Source organism: Mus caroli, chromosome 15 (assembly GCF_900094665.2).
Source record: "Mus caroli chromosome 15, CAROLI_EIJ_v1.1, whole genome shotgun sequence".
NCBI classification, from domain to species: Eukaryota; Metazoa; Chordata; class Mammalia; order Rodentia; family Muridae; genus Mus; species Mus caroli.
Window position 1 is genome coordinate 5870847 of NC_034584.1, and position 20165 is coordinate 5891011.

Sequence of the window (20165 nt, forward strand, 5' to 3'; positions counted from 1 at the left end):
TGTGTGTGTGTGTGTGTGTGTGTGTGTGTGTGTGTGTATGTGTGTGTGTGTATGTGTGTGTGTGTGTGTGTGTGTATGTATATTACATTGGTAACACATTCTCTCTTTATCTGCTCATAGGTACAAGTCTGCAGCAATGGCTGCCAGAGCCATCAGGCGCTCCTACCCCTTGACATCCACCCAGCGTCTGGTGGGCTGGATTGACCACATCCTACAAACCGGGGGAGGCGCACACCTCAAGCCCCATGTCTTTCAGCAGCCGTGGCACGTTCAGAACTTGCTGGATGTTCTGTTGTTTCTGGTGGGGTTCACTCTCGGCAGCTTGTGGCTATTTAAGAATGTGCTGACATTGTTGCTAAGGTCCCTAAGTGGGACCAGGAAAGAAAAGGAATCTTAATGTTAAGTTTGATCTGGGGTAGGATATTGGGAACTCTGGCTCCTTAAAGGCTTTTCCTCAGCCAGCACGAGGAACTTCCAGTTTCCTCTAGCCATGGTGGACTTCCAGTTAAAAAGACTCAGTATTTCTGTCTTTTTCATAATACTTATATAATACACTGACTTCCTGGTGACTCCTCATTATCTGGATCCCTATGCTCTAGTACAAATCTTCCTTTCCCAGCCATTTCTTTTGTTTTCTTTTCTTCCTTCCTTCCTTTCTTTCGTTTTTTTTTTTTAAGTTTTATTTATTATTACTATATGTGAGTACACTGTAGCTGTCCACACCAAAAGAGGGCATCAGATCACGTTAAGGATGGTTGTGAGCCACCTTGTGGTTTCTGGGATTTGAACTTAGGACCTTTGGAAGAGCAGCCAGTGCTCTTAACCACTGAGCCATCTCACTGTGTTCTGACAGCTTCTTCAATCCTCTGTGAGGTCTCGTTCTTCAATTCTTGTTTCTCCTATCATTTGGGATAAAACTCCCATGTATTTGACAAGTTCTTTTTACTCCTATACTTTTCTTATCTCATAAGCTCTCCTAATAGTTCAGAATGCCTCCTCTGCTGCATTGCACTGTTCCCATTGTATGGGACCAGCCACTCTCAGGATATAATAGAAATCGTTTTGCCGGACAATGGCAACATGTGAATGAATTTGTTTTTCTTGAGAGAAATCAGTGTTAAAGCGCATGGGCAATTGAAAACTTTGGAGAAACAATTTTTGATAAAACTGTGATATGGAAGATTTATTTATTGAGGTCTGAGAAATTAAAATCAGGAAATAAAAGAAATTACAGTTTATCCACTCATTGGAATAACAGCTATGTGAAAAATGAAATAAACCAGAGATTAATAACTTGGTGCAGAATGAAGTTCAATATTGTTAACTAAAATGATACAAAGAGAAGTAATAAATATAGAATGTCCTATTTTTTCAACATAGTAGGAGTTAAAAAACAATGAACAATATGTGTTTATTAATAAAAAATTATATAAAACATACACACGAGGAAATGCTGTGAGGTTATTTGCAGTGCATGGATGAGGCTATTATAGTTCAGGTTACACACAGCCTCTGGATGTGCAGCTGTGCTAGTATTTTATATACAGAACATATTAAAATAGAAAAACTGGTTGAATGTTTAAAATAAAACATATATAGAAAAGAGCATACTTCTCTTCAGCATTTTTATAACCATGAAAAACATAAAAATGAAAATCTATCATGACAGTTGAGAGATTTTGATTTAGTTTTTAAATTTTCAGATGGAAGAGAAATATACTACAAATGACCTTGCAATGTATTATCTGTATTTTATAGTGGTGTAGATTATCATTTGAGAATGTATTAACTTGGCATAGGAATGAGTAAATGGGTAAATAATTAGGAAATGTTGAGAGGTTTCATAGCTACTAAAAAGAGAATCAGAAATGTGGTTTGAAAAGAGCAATAGCATTACTGTATGGGCTTAAGAGCTGACCAAGAATTCATAATCTTATTTGATAAAGATACGAAAAGCTCAACACAGAGGTATAGAGAAGAGATTTTTATAATCACAGTTAACCTATTTATTCTCTAGATCTGACCAAATACACACACACACACACACACACACACACACACACACACATATCCCAAACAAACAAACAAACCCAGCAGTCTTTTATTAGCACGGAGTGGGCCTAGGCACCATATTCCAATCTCTAAATAGGATTTCCCATGAGGAGGAATTATGACGCCTTGGGAAACTGTGATTTTAAGAACCCATTTCCTGCACTCTAGTCCAGTCCCTTCTGTCTACCTGACTTCACTCCACCCTAATCACATCCAACTTCTAGACCCATCCTTTCTTCTGCTCAGGACCAAACTATCTGCTGATGATACATCCTGGGAGAGGAGAACGATTGATTGTCTTCAGCCATGTATCCACTGGTGACCTCACCAGGCTCCAATGGATGGTTCCAATCCAATGATTACACAGCCCTCCTTAAACTAAATCGGACCAAAACAAGACACAGAGGCATGAATCTAGAAGTGAGAAGCGTAGTGAATTCCCACCCGTGTCTGCACTTTCCCTTAATTTGTTAAATGCCATGCCCTATTGGAAGGGGACTTGGAAAGAGACAAAAGGGAAATAGACAAAGGGAAGTTTTGGAGCAGGTGATTGTTAATGTTGAATAAATCTTTTCATTTGATGTTTATGTCAAATCTCAGAAATTGTACTGTTCTTTTGAATGATATTAAAAATCAACTGCCACACTTGTCTGAGTAAAATGTGTAACAGGAAGTGGACCAGCGGCCTTTCTAGAAAGTTCTGTTCCTAGTTCTCTGGATGACTCCAGGGTAGATGGAGCCTGGGGATGGGAGTGTGGTAGGCCGTTGGATGTTACAGATACTCAGTGTAGGAAATGTGGCTTAATTTACTCCCAAAGCAAACAACAAGCCTGCTTTTGCTCTGGCAAACATATTGCTAAGAACACAGGTGGAGAATATTCACTAATAGAGAATAAAGGGTAAAGTTAGAGAAGTCAAAACACCGTGGGAAAAGGTATCTTCTCAGTGTGTGAATGTAGAATTTAAAAACCGAGGGCATTGCCTATAATTGCTGCTACTTGCTCCCAAGGGCTGTGGTTTCCTGATTCACTGGCAATAAGCCACCAGGGAGACAGCCTTGTAGAGTCAGGAGGGAGCCGCCTGAAGCAAGTATGGCAATTTATCAAGCATTTCCTTTTAAAACGTGGGATACCAGTTTTGATGCTGTTTTAGAAACCAAACAATTGCCAATAGAACTTCCGCCTACCATTTCTTCCAGAACAAACAGCTTGGGCTTTCACAGTCACTGGGATTTCCTAGGTAACAAGGAGTGTAAACTTGAGAAAAGGCAGACCCAGCATATGAATGACAGCGAGCTGAGCCAATCAGAGCATGACTTTGCTTCAGCGTTCCCAGGCTATCCAATTAGAACTGAAAGCCTTGAAAGGCAGGGACAGCAAAGGAAGACAGGTAAGAGGGAGACACAGGACCATGGGAGGAGACTAGAGTCCCCGAGTGCAGAAGTCCAGAGTTTCACCGTGAAGCAGCCTGCGGCTACAGACGAGCATTTCAGGTAATTCAATGCTTTCGTTTGTTTAATCCACTGCCACTGTTTTTGTTTCATTTTTAAGATGGGGATCTCTTATCTAAAAAGAAAAGTTAAAAGTCCGTGAGAATGCATGTCCTGACGAAGCCATCCCTAGACTCTCAGTGCACAAAGAACACAGCTGGTTCCCAGGTGTAGACTTTTGGAATAGATGCTTCGACAAAAAACAATTTCATTTAGCAAAGGCAAAAGAGATAACACTTTCAGAGTGGTGCCCATTTGCTGGGTTATTGGATGAGAAGTTTCTTTGATGACTTGCAGTAACTATCCCGATGGCCACAGACGAAACAGAGCTTAGAATTCTGTCTCCAACTCACAAAGTGATCAACAGATTTAGCAGTTATTCCCATTTATTCTGTGAGATAGGTTTGTATTGATTATACCACATCCTGTGAATCCATGACAGATTCAGGATAAAAATTAGAGTTTTTAATTTAGATTTTTTTGGGGGGTTACTTGAGAATTGAGTACATTATTTAATATCTACCCTCCACTCTTTAAATTCATGGCCTCTCTTTTTTTAATTCTCTCCCTTCCCCCCCCCTCTGTTTCACACACACACACACACACACACACACACACACACACACACACACAGAGTGAGCTTATTTAGTGATGCCCATGAGTACACGCATGTAGGACTGACTGCTTCGTGTGGGATGCGCTATCCAGAAGTCCTCCCTATAGAAAATGGATTCTCGCTGTCTCAGCAGCCATTGATTGACTGGAGCTCTTTTTTCTTACGATTAAAAAAAAAAAAAAAAAAGCACTTCTTTGAGATCATAACTGTATCATGCCCCCATCCCTTAACCTCTCCCATCCTTCCCATATACCCTTTTTGCTCTGTTTAAAATTGGCCATGTGTTTCTATTGCACTAATATGAGTAGAATTTTGTATATAAACACTAATAATATTATGGTAGCTCTGAGTGTGCCATCTTATGTGCACTATCATGCAGAAGAGACTACAGGACCACAGTACTGTGGAGTGAGTCCACAATTGTAAGCATCTTAGTGAACCTTTGGAAGGATTGTGAGTAAAAGCACACTTTATGACTCTGATCCAGACCAGCAACTGAGACATCTTTCTCTTTCAGTTCTATTAAGTAAGTATCATTTTAGTGACGGTTTCTATGGTGACAGTGGTCAAGGGAACGGGCAAATTTGTGATAGGGAGGCAGAGGTGCTTACCTGTAACAGAAAGAAAGGAGAAAGGAGGGTATGAGTGTGATCTCTGTGAGGATGAAGCAATTTTGACTCATTCTGGTACGACTACTACTTATGCTATCAGGGAATGTAAAAGGCACATGAAGTCAATGATGTACAGAGGGATGAAGAAAGCATGGTTTAAAAAACCTTCATTCATCACAGTAGGCAAACTGGAGACAGATTTCAGTTTGGAGAGCTCATGTTTTTCATTGGGATACCATGCTTCTAAAATGATCTATTTCACCTCTGTTAGCAATGGAGCGCCTGTAGCTCTTAACCTAGGCTTCTTGAGAAATTTCCCTCAAGCACATTGGCAAAAATGAGAAGCTTTGCTGAAAAGTGTTGACACGACATTTACAAAATTATAACAGAGACTTGATTTTAGTAATAATAAGTTGAGAAGGACCTTAAGGAATGTGAACCCCTTCCATCAGTCTGGAATGTAGCTTAATTATTCTAGGTATTAAGTTCTTCTTTTCAGACCTCTTATCTTCACTTTTCTCTCTCAAACATCTTGCTACCACAAAAAGTGGTCGTTTATTAATAGCTTCACATATGGAAAAGCAGATTTCGATTAATTTGTTTTCATCTTATGTGAATAGATGGTAGTTATGATCAAAGCTCTTGCAGTGAAGACACATCATGACCACGGTACCTCTTATAAAGGAAAATGTTTAACTGGGGTTGGCTTACAGTTCAGAGGTTTAGTCCATTGTCATCATGGTGAGAAGCATGGTGAAGCACACAGTGATGGAGGAGGACCTGAGAGTTCTACATCCAGATCTCCTGCAGGCAGCAGGAAGAGATAGGCCTGAATTTAGCATCTGAAACCCTAAAACCCACCCCCAGTGACACATCCCCTCCAACAAGGCCACACCTCCTAATAATGCCATTATTATTAGCCCATGGGGACCATTTTCAGTCAAACCACTATAAAATTTATTCCAACTTAATGCTACAGCATTATATTAAGTGCTAATATATAAGAATAAGGAAAAATGCAGGATATAGTTTTTGCTCCAAGAACTTTACAACCTAAACGGACATGTAGTGCAATGTGGATGCTATCTCAGTTTTGGACAGAGATATTCATAGTGCATCACAAAATATTTCAGAGTGGGGGCATCGATTGTGGGAGGCTTCACCAAAGTGAAGGATGGGTAGTATTTCTCTAGGCCAATGAGAGAAGATGTTCCTGAACTGTGACTGTACATACAAAGACAAAAAGATTATAATTGTATCATTTTCCCCTATCCTTTCTTCCTTCAAAACTCTCCCATGGCCGGGCGGGCACTTGGGAGGCAGAGGCAGGCGGATTTCTGAGTTCAAGACCAGCCTGGTCTTCAAAGTGAGTTACAGGACAGCCAGGGCTATACAAAGAAACCCTGTCTCGAAAAACAAAACAAACAAACAAAAACAAACCTCTCCCATGTATCTCTCCTTGCTCGCTTTCAAATTCATGGCATTACTTTCCATTGACTGTTGCTATGTTTATCTGTGTTCCTCTGGCCGTCCCTTCTTCTGCAATAATCTCTGAGCCTTAGGGGCAGGAGTTGTGTTGTATAGATACATCCACTGGGACTGTGCCTCACAACTCCGCATTTTGATTGGTTGCTTTTTCTGTCTGTTGCAAAGAGGAGTTTCTTTCATGGGGCATAAGGGCTGTGCTCACTTGTGGGTGTAAGGACAAATATTTAGAGTGCAGTTAGGGATTATGCTGGTTTAGTGAAGTGGTGGTTGTAGGTTCTCCTCCAAGATCCATGACTTCACCAGCCCTGGATAATTGGATAAGCTTCCAGTATCAGGAATGATTTTCCTCTTGTTGAATAGGCAGATCTTCAATTAGAGAGTGGTTGGTTGCTGCCACAGTGATCATGCCACTATCATGGAGGGGTGCTGCTTACGGGCTTGTTCATCATGGCTTGCTCAACCTGCTTTTTTATAGAATCCAGGACCATTGGCCCAGGGATGGCACCAGATAGTGGTACTTTCTCGGACCCACCAGTGGCATAAATAATGACACAGAGGCTTTTTAATATTCTAAAGCTTCAGCCTTCTAGCTAGAGCAGTCTCCTAGCCAGCTATCTAGCTTAACCCCACTAATCCTGGTACTGCAGCCACCATGTGGGCCTACCTCAATGCTCAGCTCTGAACTGTCTGTTACTGCAGCCACCATGTGGGTCTACCTCAATGCTCAGCTCTGAACTGTCTGTTACTGCAGCCACCATGTGGGTCTACCTCAATGCTCAGCTCTGAACTGTCTGTTCACCACCTTGTCTTCTGGCAAATATCTTGCATCTCATATCTTCTCCCAGAATCCATCCATCTCTCTCTGTCTCTCTATCTCTCTGTCTCTCTCCCTCTCTATCGTCTCTCTGTCTCTCTTTCCGAAACTTTTGGCCTCGATAGTTTCTTTTATCCCTTTAATTTTTTAAAAATAAAACTATATTCTACTGGCATTTTAAAATAAAAGTTTGTTTTTGTTGTTGTTATTGCTTTTTTTTTTTATTCTGAGCTGACAGGCAAATGTGTATGTGTCTACATATAAAATAATTAAGAGAATTTAGAGAGGCAGTTTTCTGTGTTGCAGAGACAAGCAGGTACTCAATGAAGGGATCATTGTAGATCACCTGGTTACTGTGGGACATGCCACAGGATGTCTTTGGTATTCCCTTGAGATTCACTTTATTCCTGATAAGCCTGGGAAGATTTTCTCATGTGTTTTAGGCACCCAACATCTGAGGATGCTTGTTCCCCATCTTTTATATTTTGCACAACCGAAGGGCAATCAAATAAAGATTCCTAAGCACTGTGACTTAGAAGGTGTGCTCTGAGAGCAGGGCAGTCCTCAGTTGGGGAAGAAGTGGCAATGTGTCACTCCTTTGGAAAATGTTCCCTCTGAGGCTACACACTGCTGGCTGTCAGGAGGAAGGCCAATCTCCTCCAGGAGCCTATGGCATTACCTGATTTGCTAGGCATGCTTTGTTCAAATTTTTGGTCCTAGAATTTATATGCTAATATTCTGTGCAGACTACAAGGGCTCTTTGTTGACAAAACAGTATTTTCTAAAATGTTATAATGTGTATGTGACTATTGTTAAAGTCTTGTCTTGTTTTCAAACCCTTGAACATTAGTTTTCTTATTTTGTAAAATGGGGTTAACTATGTTTCCACTACTATATGTAACTGTACATTGAAAATGCTAAGATTTATTATCAGGATATACTTTATACCAAAACCTCCTCTTTTCTTCCTCCTCCTCCTCCTCCTCCTCCTCCTCTTCCTTCTCCTTTTCCTTCTCTTCCACCAATTTATTTCAGCTGGGGGCATGATGAGTGTCTTGGCATGCTTGTGGAATACAAAGGAACACTTGCTAGGACTGTCTTTTTTTTTTTCTTTACTATGTGGGTCCCAGATTGAATTCAGGTTGCCAGTCTTGGTGGCAAGCATCTTTACCCATGTAGCCACCTCACTGGCCTCAGATTAAAAATAAAACAAAACAAAAGAACAACTCTGTTTCTAATAGACTGGTTTAGAATTATCTGCAAAACAGTTTTGTTGATAGCAGGTGACCTTGATATAGTTTAAATGCTAAGTAATGTTTCCCATTGCTCTTATTTTAGTCTTTTACAAACTTTTCTTCATAAACACAACAATAAACACTCCAGACTTTGTGTTATAAAGTCTTTGATGCAACTCTTTATCTTTGTAGGCCCAGCAGGAAGGTAGGCACAGGTCCTGTATAAACAGGTTTGTAAACTGCTTTCCAATAAATCCTTAGTTACAGAATCAGGTGAAGGGTCAGATTTGGTGTCCGAGCTTTGTCTGTTCTTGGGTGAAAGTCATTTTTGGCTATGTTTGTGTGAACCCAGAGTATCTTGTTATGGGTTGGTCAGAGATCCACCACGACCATGAATACATTTTAATGAGTAAGAGGCTTTATCAAATACCAGGCAAACCATGGATACTGTCCAGGAACATGCTAGGAACTTAAGATGCTCAGAGTATGGCTCTGACTCATTGTTAGTACAGGGTTTATAGAGGAAAAAAAAAAAACCACACAGACACACAAAGTTACAAGGCTTTTGGGGGTCAAATTAGCTCACATCTTATAGTGCCTAACTTTTACAACAGACATTCTACAGATGTCTCAGTTATCTCCAGCCAGCAAACAGTGTTTGCAATGGAAAAATAGCACTCAGTTCCCCGAACCCACTGTCTTGCAAGAACAATGGAGGCAGTAAAATGTATGACAATGGGTGGTTTCTTAAGATTGCTTCTATTCTGGGGAAGTCATCTATCGTAGATCAGTTCATTGACAAGGTACCTGTCACAAGCCAGCAGCTTACAAGCTGAAACACATTTCTTATGGATTCTTTAAGTACAGTACACATTGTGAACATGTTACTCACCACCACAATCTCAGCTTTAGAACATTGAACAGCATATGGTTTGAAAAAACAGTGGTTGGAAAGTGTGAAGTCATTGCTGTGGTAAATTCTGAATTTAGTCTTCAGCATATAGGTCCTCCCCATGCCTGTATAATTCTCAGATTGCAGACCAGTGGTTCTAAACCTTCCTCCTGCTGTGACCATTTAATCGTGTTCTTCACGTTATAGGACCCTCAACCATAAAATTATTCCGTTGCTACTTCATAATTGTAAATTTGATAGTGTTATGCATAGTAATTCAAATATCTGATATACAGGATATTTGATATGTGGCCCTCTGGGGGGTCGGGACCCAGAGGTTGAGAACCACTGTTGAAGACAGTGTTGAATGAGCTGCTCTAGAGCAGCAGTAGTCTAATTTTCTAAAATAGCTGCTTCTTCTGCCATCAGTGGCAGAAACTGTAGGCTGCCAGTTCAATCCCAAGGCTCTTCTTTATGAACAGAAAATTGGTGTGGGAGTTGGGGTGAAGTGCTCAGGATTTCCAGTCCATAGTACAGGTTACATGGATTTTCTGGAAGGCACTTATGAGGGCCTTGGCTTATATGGTCAGTGTCTCTTGATCTTTCCTGCTTCTTGGAGTGTGGATGTACTGGCTGGTGTTGCTTCTGTTATTGTGGACTTTTATCCCACTTTGAGTATAGAAGTGACTAGTATCTTGGGACTACAGTGATTGATTGGACTGCTTCCAGACTTTCATACATTGAGGGAGTTCAAAGTCTTACTCTCTGCTGTGAATAGTGGTTACACCAGCAATCCATCCAGATATACCAACCTCTACCAATGTTGTACTCTGACATTCGATCTCTATCTATTAATAATTCTCCATTTTCTGGAAGTATACATTAAGGATACAAAAAACTCATTTGACGTGTGGATGTCTATATACTGGCAAATGGTTCCCAGAGAAACACCGTACACAATTGCACAAGTGACTTAGTGTTTTAGGTGAGTAATGGCCATAAAGGCATAAATGCTAACTGGGGTTGTGGCTCTTTCTGCATTTGAAAATGTTGAGGAAAATCTTTGTCCTTGAAGTGGATTTGAAACCGCTGCCTGAGACAAAATCTTCAATGACTCTGGAAAAATGTTGCTTGCTTGTTCACATTAGCATAGTGTTGAAACCAGGGAGTTTGGAAACATTCATTTTGTTTTTCCTTTCTCTAGGCTTCATTAATCTGTTTACTGTCCTGTGTACAAATCTGGCTAGGTCTATGTTCACCTTGGGTAAAAATTACATACATTCTCACTTTGTTTCTTTAAGAGTTTTCATGTGTCAGGCTGATTAGATGCAGAATAGGTTGCAAGTTATGTTCTGATCAAAACCCCTGAGACTCGAAGCCAGTCCAGGAGGAGAGAGAGATGGTGGAGGAACAACAATGAGAACATTCTCCTCAGGCTTCCTCAACACTGCCTGGCAGTCCCAAAGGAGCTCAGTGTGGCAGGATCTGAGTGCAGTCTCTCTGTTTGATGAAGCCTGGATTTTCACTTCAAGTGTAAGTCACAGGAGCCCTCAAATGGCATGCTAAACAGACTTCTTTCTCTCCCATGGTCAAAATCTTAAAGAAACTGATATGTAACATTCTGTTGCAAGAAGAGGTTTATAATGGAGCAGTACCCAAACCCACCCCTGCCTCAGCCTAATTCTTAGAGAGAAAAGTTTATCCTCACAGTCTGCATAGCCGTTTTACACAGAATCGCAATCAATGTCTAGAAACAACTTAAATAAAGTCACTGTGGGAATAAGTATTTGCCAGTTATGTCAAACAAGAATACTTTGGGTGCAAACCTCACAAGACCTGACCATCAACTGATTAAACAAGCAATACAAATCGTGCGACAGTACCCTGGAGTCAGGCAGTTGTGGACCCTGGTGAAACAGCTCTATGACATTAGTGTTCTAAGGTGTTGTAGATATGAGCCCACGTCTCTACCCTATGATATGAAAGGAAGAGGGGCATGGAGTGGTGGCTAATCAGTTTCCAGTGTCAACACAAACTGCAGAGTTGAAACTTTCCCTAAGAATGCAAAGGTCACTGAGTGTTTCCTACATTGTTACTGGGTAGCACAGGCTAGATATTCAATAAGCATGTTGAGTGCAGGATGAAGACCAAGGTGAGACAAGGGAAGTGCATGGCACAAGAGTTAAAGAGATAGATACTCATTATCTCTCTTCTTAACGGTAGACAAATGTAGGGTTGATTTTTGTGGTCTTGAAAATGGAGTGACTCCTTACACATTGTGCTCCAGGCCCTATGTACTCCTTAGACATTACTCCCTGCCCTTGCATTAGGAGTCCTCAGCCAAGTTGAATGAATTTTAAAAAATAATAAAAATAAAATGAAGTTATGAAGTAGATATTTTATAATGATGATTGTGCTGGCTAGTTTTGTGTCCAGTTAACACAATCTAGAGTCTGTTTAGAAGAAGGAAGCTCAGTTGAGAAAATGAATTCACTTGATTGGCCTATGAGCCAGGCCTTGGTGCATTTTCTTGATTGATAGTTGATACTCTGGGCAGTGCCATCTTTGGGCTGGTGGTCCTAGGTGCTATATGAAAGTAGGCTGACCAAGCCATAAAGAGCAAGCCAAAGCAACACTCCTTCATGGCCTCTGCATCAGTTTCTGTCTCCAGGTTTCTGCCCTGTCTTAATTTCTGCCCTGACTTCCCTCAGTGATGGGCTGTGCTGTGGGTGAAAAGACAAATTTTCCCCCATTGCTTTGGCCATGGTGTTTTCTCACAGCCATAGAGACCCTGAGACAATGATTTTTCAAGTATGTTCCATCACAGACATGAAAAGTTGTACTTAATTTTCACCTTGGTTTTAATAGAAAGAATAAAGAATACACTTCTGAAGAATATAGAGTTCATAGCACCGCACTGAGAGACCAGAGAGGGTCTCACCTGTCACTAAACTTTAGCACATTGCTCTTGGCCTCCTATCCTCTAGAACTCTAGGAAATGAATTTATTTCTTTGTAAGTTATCCAGTCAGTGGTATTTTATTAGGAGGGAGGAAAGGGGAAAAGAGAGGAAGAGACCAGTAGCAGGTATAAGGACTGTATAGAATAGGATTTAGAACAAGCACTGGGCCTAGACAGTCAGAAGGAGAGATGCCTTTAAGCTGTTATTTCTGACCTCAGCTTGAGCCATTTGTTAAACCTGAGACCCTATCAGAGTAACTGAAAAGACAAACTTGTACTGAGAAGCCAGTCTGACGACATGTGGTCATGAATGTGTAGGCTATAGACACCCAGAGGGCAGCCTCTTGCCAATCTATGTGGCAAGGGGAAGTGGAGCATATCCAGAAACCAGTTCTTCTTTACAAGCCTCAGGTGGCACAAGACACCCAGAGGTCCACCAGCAAAGTACCTTCCCACAGTGGAGCCACTGTGATATGCTAGTATGTAGTGGAGAGATAGGGGATGTATTGGCTGGTTTTGTGTGTCAACTTGACACAAGCTGGAGTTATCACAGAGAAAGGAGCTTCCCTTGAGGAAATGCCTCCATGAGATCCATGAATCTCCATGAGATTCTCAATCAGTGAGAAAAGGTGGGAGGGCTCAGCCCATTGTGGGTGGTGTCATCCCTGGACTGGTAGTCCTTGGATCTATAACAAAGTAAGCTGAACAAGCCAGGGGAATCAATCCAGTAAGCAGCATCTCTCCATGGCTTCTGCATCAGCTCTTGCCTCCAAGTTCCTACCCTGTGTGAGATCCTTTGGTGGCTAACAGCATTGTGGAAGTGTAAGCTGAATAAACCCTTTCCTCCCCAACTTGCTTTTTGTCATGATGGTTTGTGCCAGATGACAAACCCTGACTAAGAGAGAAGAGAAAGAGAAGGAGACAGTTTGAGTATCATGAAGAGAGGCATAACTGGTGACTCCAGGGTAGAGAGAAGTAGTCTGATTTGAATAGCTGGCCCTGCCACCAGAGGCCATGGTGAAGTCCCAGCCTGTGCTGTCACTGAGGGCCATGTCTGGGTCCGTGGTCATGGATCAGCAGGGGTCTTCATTAATGTCTGTGGGTCACATTGTCACTGAAGACCATGCAGACAGTCCAGGCTGCTCCCTGAGACCACGTTGAGGTCCAAGGGCTGTGCAGACTTGCCTTGTCCACCACTGGCTGTGGCACTTTGGGGGAACTGGTGTGAGTGAGCTGACCCAGAAGTCATGAAAATAGGAGATCTGGCTTTGCCCCTTGCCAGCAGATGTACTGGGTAAGCCACAGAGGGTAGTGCTGGAGAGCTCACCTTCACGTGTTGGTATAGATCCAAAGCTGCAGGTTCTCCATGACACAGGGCAACAACAGGATATCTGAGAGGAGTCCAGGTGAAGATCCAGTATTGATAGTGTGGCTAAAGTCTGGGGCTTAGAAGACCAATAAGTCATTGCAATGAACATTTGCAAGTAAAGAAGTATGGACACAATAGTATACTGTGGAACACACTGTGGGACACACTGTGGCATACTACACAATGATATGTCTTTATTTTCTTCTTGTGGGGTGATTGTAAGGGCAGAGGGCAGATACAAAGGGTTGGGGAGGTGAGGGGAATTGGGATGCATGATGAAAAACTCATGAAGCATCAATAAAACATTAAAACAAAAAAAGCAAAACAAACCTGTACTGGAAATGGATATAAAGGCAACAAAAGTCGCGGTTACATTCCTCAGGGTGAAGTATGAGTGAACAGAGCTAGGAGAGGATCTGGAGAGAAGGCCAGCTTGCTTCGCCCCTGCCCCCAATCGAGTAAAAGCCCTCTGTCTTAACCAGTAGCCACCTGCTTTGTAGATTGCTTTCCTACTCTATTCTACTCCTACGGGGCAATGTTTTAAAGCTGCAGAACTATTACAGCAATACTAGGTCATTTGTTTTTGAAATAGTCTAATGTGATGGCATGAATGCTTAACAACTACAGAAATGCCCAAAATGGCACTTACAGAGCTGGGCTCATGCGACTGCCACCCAGCTGTTTTCTGGTAGTACACATTCCCTGTGTCTCAGGCACTAGGGACAAAGGAAGATGGCAGATACTAAATGATCAAGCCCATCACTGTGGTACACATCCCCGCCAGCCAGGAGAGTAGACATTTCCCTCCTTGGTGTATATTCCCTAGCCCTGCCCCTGCATGTCCTCTGCCTTCTGTTATGTCTGCCCTCTACCCTCTTCACAGATTGACTCCTTTCTCTCAATTTTATTTGAGCAGACCAACACTTCTTCAGTTCCCTTGACCTCTAGTTAGGGAAACCAAGGGCACGTTTTCATTTTTGAGCACCCAAAAGACAGCTTTTTTGGAATTAGTAATAAACTGGATGTGGAAGAATTTGGTGTTTTGTGACATGCGGATAAATATATTAGAGAGTGCACTTCAGTGACTGTGTCTACTATTATGTTTACAGGTTCTTTGCTATGTAGAGAGGGAGAGAAGGAGGAAGAGATGCCAAGGACCAGCCTTGGCTTGGAGAAGGATTCTGAGGAAGGGGTGTCTGGGAACTGCGAAACAAATTGTGGGTCTAAGCTGGTGGCCTATGCTCTGCTGGAGAAAGCTTTCCAACTTGTTCTCTCCGTTCTGCTTTCTCTGGAGATCTCTCGACAGTCCTCTATGTTCTGCTTGAGACAGTTCCCCAAGCAGTTCTCTCTTGCTAATCTAAAATTTTTTCTCTGCCCACAGCTCATCTCTTGCAGAACAGAAGCCAGTCTTTTATTTTACATATCAATCCAGTTATTTACTCCAGGTTCCCTTTTGCTTATCCTATGAATCAGTATCCTCTGACCCCAGCCTCTTCATTGTGCAAGACTGCGAGCACATTTATTTTTAAACATTGTAAAAGAATTCAGAGATCTCCCTGCCTTTGTAAACTTTGCTGGGTGGGACCTTGTCCTGAAATTACCATTTCTGCCACACCTGTGCCTAAGTTCCCTCTGTCCCAGGCTGATCTTGAACTCAAGAATTGGCCTGCATTTGTATCTGCCTGATTTTGTAGCTTTCTGCCAAGCCAGTTCATAGTGTTGCTGTGTCTGTTCCTTATACAATTTATATTGCATCCTTACATTTTTGCATAATTGAAAAATTATATATGTTTCAAATAATATATATATTAAGGGCTGTCCTGGAGGTCAGAGCTTTTACTATTTTGCTGAGACATTAGACACACCTTCATCTTAGGGACTCCTGCTATCTCTAAGTGCCATGAAGTCATTAACATTAACTGGGAGGACATTCCTTGGAGGACCCTGAAAATATGTACAACATATACAAACAAACGTTATGCTCTTGGCAGTCATGGACACTTGTGGAGGCCCAAGTATATTGGCCGTGTCCCAGGGGCAGGAGCCATGTCATTCTGTATTCACCAAGGCCATGGGGACCCACAGAGGGAAGGAGAAGGGAGGGAGGAGGGAGGGAGGAAGGAGAGAGGAGGGAGGGAAGAGGGAGGGAGAGAGGAGGGAAGAGGGAGGGATAATTCAGTTTGCAGCCACCAGGTAGTACTAAGACAACCCAATGGAGTGGAGAAGTGCAGGTGGGGCCTTATTGAATCTTTATTCCCTACAGGTAAGTCTAAACAGAACCTTTAAGAAGAAAGGAAGAAAGGAAGGAAGGAAGGAAGGAAGGAAGGAAGGAAGGAAGGAAGGAAGGAAGGAAGATTAATGCAGAATAGACTTGATAAACTTGTGTGTGAACAGTTTGGAGAAGGAAGACTGATAAGAATCATGAACTTTAAATAAAAGAAAAAAATCTGAGGTTATAGGAAAGGGCACATGTTTGTTTTCATGAGCAGGAAAATAGTAAAGATAAAAGGAAGACACATTTGTCTCTGTCTCTTTTATCTATCTATCTATCTATCTATCTATCTATCTATCTATCTATCATCCATGTATTCATTTGTCCATCTATCTTTCTGTATGTTTAAAAACTTCCTTATGACACATATCATTCTTTTCTCTTTTCACGTGATAGTCAAAATAAATTTATCTTTATTGTAAAAAAAAGAATGAATGAAAGAAAGAAAGAAAGAAAGAAAGAAAGAAAGAAAGAAAGAAAGAAAGAAAAAGAAATGCTCTCAGAAGCAGATCCCTGCAATTGCAACTTTCCACATCTCATCCGACAAGAACGCTGGAAATCCAGGCTGAGAACTCTGTCAGGGGCAGCAGCCAGCTGTACAAAAGAGCGATGGAGTGGGCAAGCCAGCTTGGCCCCAGTGCACCAGTCTCCTTTGTGGCTACTCTACTCAGCCTCTGTTCCAGACCTCCCAGTCACTGCCTTCTGCTGCTCTGTGCGTATCCCCTTCACTTGCCATTGTGGGTGTAGCTGGGTGAGGGTAGGGAGAGGTAGAGGCAACCAACAGCTTTGTAACCCTAGTCTTCCCTTCCCCCTCAAACTCCAAGTTCAGTCACTTGCCATTTTAAATGAATCCATCACTGTCCAAAGGGTCCAGGTGTCATATTGGATGCACCAGGCTCCGCTTGATCACACACCTTATCTTATGTACCTTCTCTTCAATTCACCCACAGGGTTCTTTACATCACTGTTCTTTCCTTTTTGTAAGCACTGTAGTCCACCTTCATCCCTTAGTCTCGTCCTAAGCTCCTTTGAATTGGAAGTCAGTTACCTGGCTGGTTTTATACTTTCCCCTATCTCTCCTTCCAATACTTCCTTTCAATCTCCACCAGCCTTCCATGGTTTGGTTCAGCAGTTCAGACCACTTGCTGCATATGTACAGTTCTCTCATCAGAGGCACAGTTCTGTCCATGCCTTCTATGGATGTCTGAGAGATTCATTACCTCTAACCAGTTTGCTAGCTGTGGGGCAACGGAGGACACAGATGGCCTGGAATCCCCCTCTAGTTCCATGACTGAGCTATAGCTCATTTCAACAAGAAGACCCTAGGTCAGATCTCAACACTCATGTCAGGCAACTCACACCTACCCACAACCAGATTCAGAGCGTCCAGCTCTCTCCTGTCCTCCTTGTGTACTCTTACACATGTGACATACATGTCCATGAACACATACAAAGGGAATGAAAATAAAAATTGGTCCACTTATGTTATTTACTCTTCTGCTTGTCCAAAGCATGTGGTACAGCAGTCGTCTAAAATATATGGTGCTCTGCCTTGTCAGAGCCTCATAGCTCTAGCCTTGATAAGTTTTACCTTCTATTATGAGTAAAATGTAGGCATTCTGACACCCCAGAAAGTCCATGTGCTGGGTTTTGATATCTGTGTCCTTCTTGTTGAAATGAGCTATAGCTCAGTCATGGAACTAGAGGGGGATTCCAGGCCATCTGTGTCCTCCGTTGCCCCACAGCTAGCAAACTGGTTAGAGGTAATGAATCTCTCAGACATCCATAGAAGGCATGGACAGAACTGTGCCTCTGATGAGAGAACTGTACATATGCTGAGCCAACACATGGTGGTGCTGTGGTCACATGCTTCGGAAAGGACTCCTTTGAAGGCCAAGTCCAACCTGACAAATGTTGTGCTCAAAGAATCAGAAGGGGTCTTTTGGATTCAAAAACACTTTAGTGGGGGGTATGATGTCAGTGACATCTTGATATTGTATCCAGAGGCTGCATGTGCCATTGAAACCTCAGATCTCTTGAGTGTGTATTTCTTTATCAGAAATAGGACTCTATCCTGCCTTTCTTTCAAATCCTAGGTCCTGAAAACTTTTTTTGTCCTGTTCTGCTTTGATATTAGGCCTCAGAATTCAAATTAAGAGCTTGGTTCTTTCGGGTACCCCTCTTCCCTTCTGGCCTGAGATGGTACATTGAAAAGAGGACATACCGTAGTAACTATTGGTTGTTTGTCTATGAGTTGAGGGACCAAATTATGGAGAAGGATGGTTAATATAGGCATTTCAAACACCATGCTTGGCTGTAATTTCCCCCCTGAATTTATCAAGTCATATTCAGAGATATCAGCTTACATCATCCCTGGTAGAATTGGCCTCAGAAGGCAGAAGTAGGCAGAGTCCCGATTCCCAGTATCTGATCTTCCCAAACTCTGTTTTTATTTTGCATAAGAAAGTGCCAGAAAAATTCACTTACATGTTGATACACATGGTGGAAGAGAAAGAGTTCTGCTAAGACGCAAAATTCCAATGTCTGCTGTTTGAGGCCACTTGCAGGAAAGTTATTTTACTAATCTATACTTTGGTTCCTGTTCCTGATGTGCACCCACCATTCAGGTATTAAAAGCTTTATTCTAAACTTTACATTTCAATAGCACTTTTGAGTAGGACCTCTGAGATAAAAATTAAAGTTAAAGGAAGTCCACAGGTGGGATCGCTGTATTGGCTACAGTATGGCTTGACAAAAGAGAAAAGGGTCCTGGAGCTAGCATGCTCCTGCTGTGGTACGTGTTGCCTGCTGTGTCCCTCATCAGATGCTGAGCAGATCCTGGTGCTGTATGTTCTCTGGTCCATATTGTCATAAGCAGTGAATAGTGGAGACTTGGGGGGGGGGAGCTCATATTCACCATGAATAGGTTTAAAGAGGTAAGACCAGAAATCAGGTCTCTAGGATTTGGGTCTTGGGCTTTTACCACTGAAGTAAGAGCTATGTGAACTAAGTCTGAACTGCCCAGGTTATCTTCTTCTATATCTGAATATTTATTACACAAACAAAAACAAATGGAGAAAGGTGTGAGTGAGTGTGTGTGTGTGTGTGTGTGAGAGAGAGAGAGGGGGGGGGAGAGAATTGGTTTATCAATTTTCTTATAAACCTTGTTAGGTATTGAGGCTATGAACCTCCTATAGGGAATATATGAATTACTGCTAAGCATCAGTAGCATTCACATTGAGAAACCCAATGAAGACAGAAGCAACAGACGTTAGCGTTTAATCCAAGTTGGAGAATCTTAAATGTTGAGTTAAAGGCATATGGGGCATTATAAATAAAAATAATATAGAGCACACACAATTTGTTCAAACAAGGGAATGCTGAGAAATTTACTATTAAATAATGGTTCAGGCTGGGCAGTGGTGGCGCACGCCTTTAATCCCAGCACTTGGGAGGCAGAGGCAGAGGCCAGCCTGGTCTACAAAGTGAGTTCCAGGACAGCCAGGGCTACACAGAGAAACCCTGACTCAAAAAACCAAAGGAAAAAAAAAGTTTCAGGATAAATGGCTTCTGGCACTTCCATGTATACCCACCTTCTGATTTGTTTAAACTTAGCATCCTTAGCAGCTTCTGAACTCTTTCTTATGTCCCTTTACCTGACACCTTTCCCTTCTCTATAAGGACCTGTTTGTATGGTGGGAAGAAAGGCTTGGGAAGGATCAAAGCATATTGGGAAATGGCTATGTGCTTAGTTATTGTCCACAGGGAAGGAAGTGGGTGTCTTTGGAACTTGATAAAGTACAATATGCCAGGAGCACAATCGGGATAGTCAAAAATGGCAAATTCTGGGAAGGTTGAGACTGGACCCTGGAGGAGAGTGAGCAGAAAGCTGTAAGTTTCCTTTTGTCAACTGCCCAGCCAGAGGTAGGCAGTAGGGTGTAAACTCCATTAACATGCTGTGGATTCTCCCCCCAGATGGCAGGGACAGCGCGCCATGACTGGGAGATGGCAATCCAATCCAAGAAAAAGCTCTCCACCGCTACCGATCCTATTGAAAGACTGAGGTTGCAGTGCCTGGCCAGGGGTTCTGCAGGCATCAAAGGACTTGGCAGGTAGGATGGGGTCTTGGTTATTTATTTCTATTGCAATAACAAAACATTATGACCAAGGCAACTTATGCAAGAAAACATTTAGTTTGGGACTCATGGTTCTAGAGGCTTAGAGTTAATGACCACCATGGCAAGGAACATGGCAGCAGGCAAGCAGGCATGGCACTCAGGTAGTAGCTGAGAACTTCCACATTGATCCACAAACTGAAAGGAGGGAAGGAGTGGGAGAGGAAAGGAGGGAGGGAGGGAGGGAGGGAG

At 42.2% G+C, this 20165-nt stretch overlaps 2 protein-coding genes across 3 annotated transcripts in view; both read left to right on the forward strand.

The window, feature by feature from the left end:
* The window catches only part of LOC110310907 (UDP-glucuronosyltransferase 3A2-like), a 98447-nt gene extending 98050 nt beyond the window's left edge, over nucleotides 1-397 (forward strand). Inside the window, exon 7 of the mRNA XM_021184076.2 lies at nucleotides 121-397. Coding sequence (XP_021039735.1) covers nucleotides 121-397 — 277 coding nt within the window. The remainder of the gene's footprint in view (nucleotides 1-120) is intronic.
* Nucleotides 398-3404: 3007 nt separating this feature from the next.
* Nucleotides 3405-20165, forward strand: part of Capsl (calcyphosine like) — a 24751-nt gene continuing 7990 nt past the window's right edge. Inside the window, exons 1-2 of one of the 2 annotated variants that reach the window (XM_021183784.1) lie at nucleotides 3405-3544; nucleotides 19774-19910. In XM_021183784.1, coding sequence (XP_021039443.1) covers nucleotides 19774-19910 — 137 coding nt within the window. In that variant the 5' untranslated portion in view covers nucleotides 3405-3544. Of the gene's footprint in view, nucleotides 3545-16248; nucleotides 16511-19773; nucleotides 19911-20165 lie in introns of those variants that run through there. The other variant, XM_021183783.2, reaches the window with a different exon arrangement.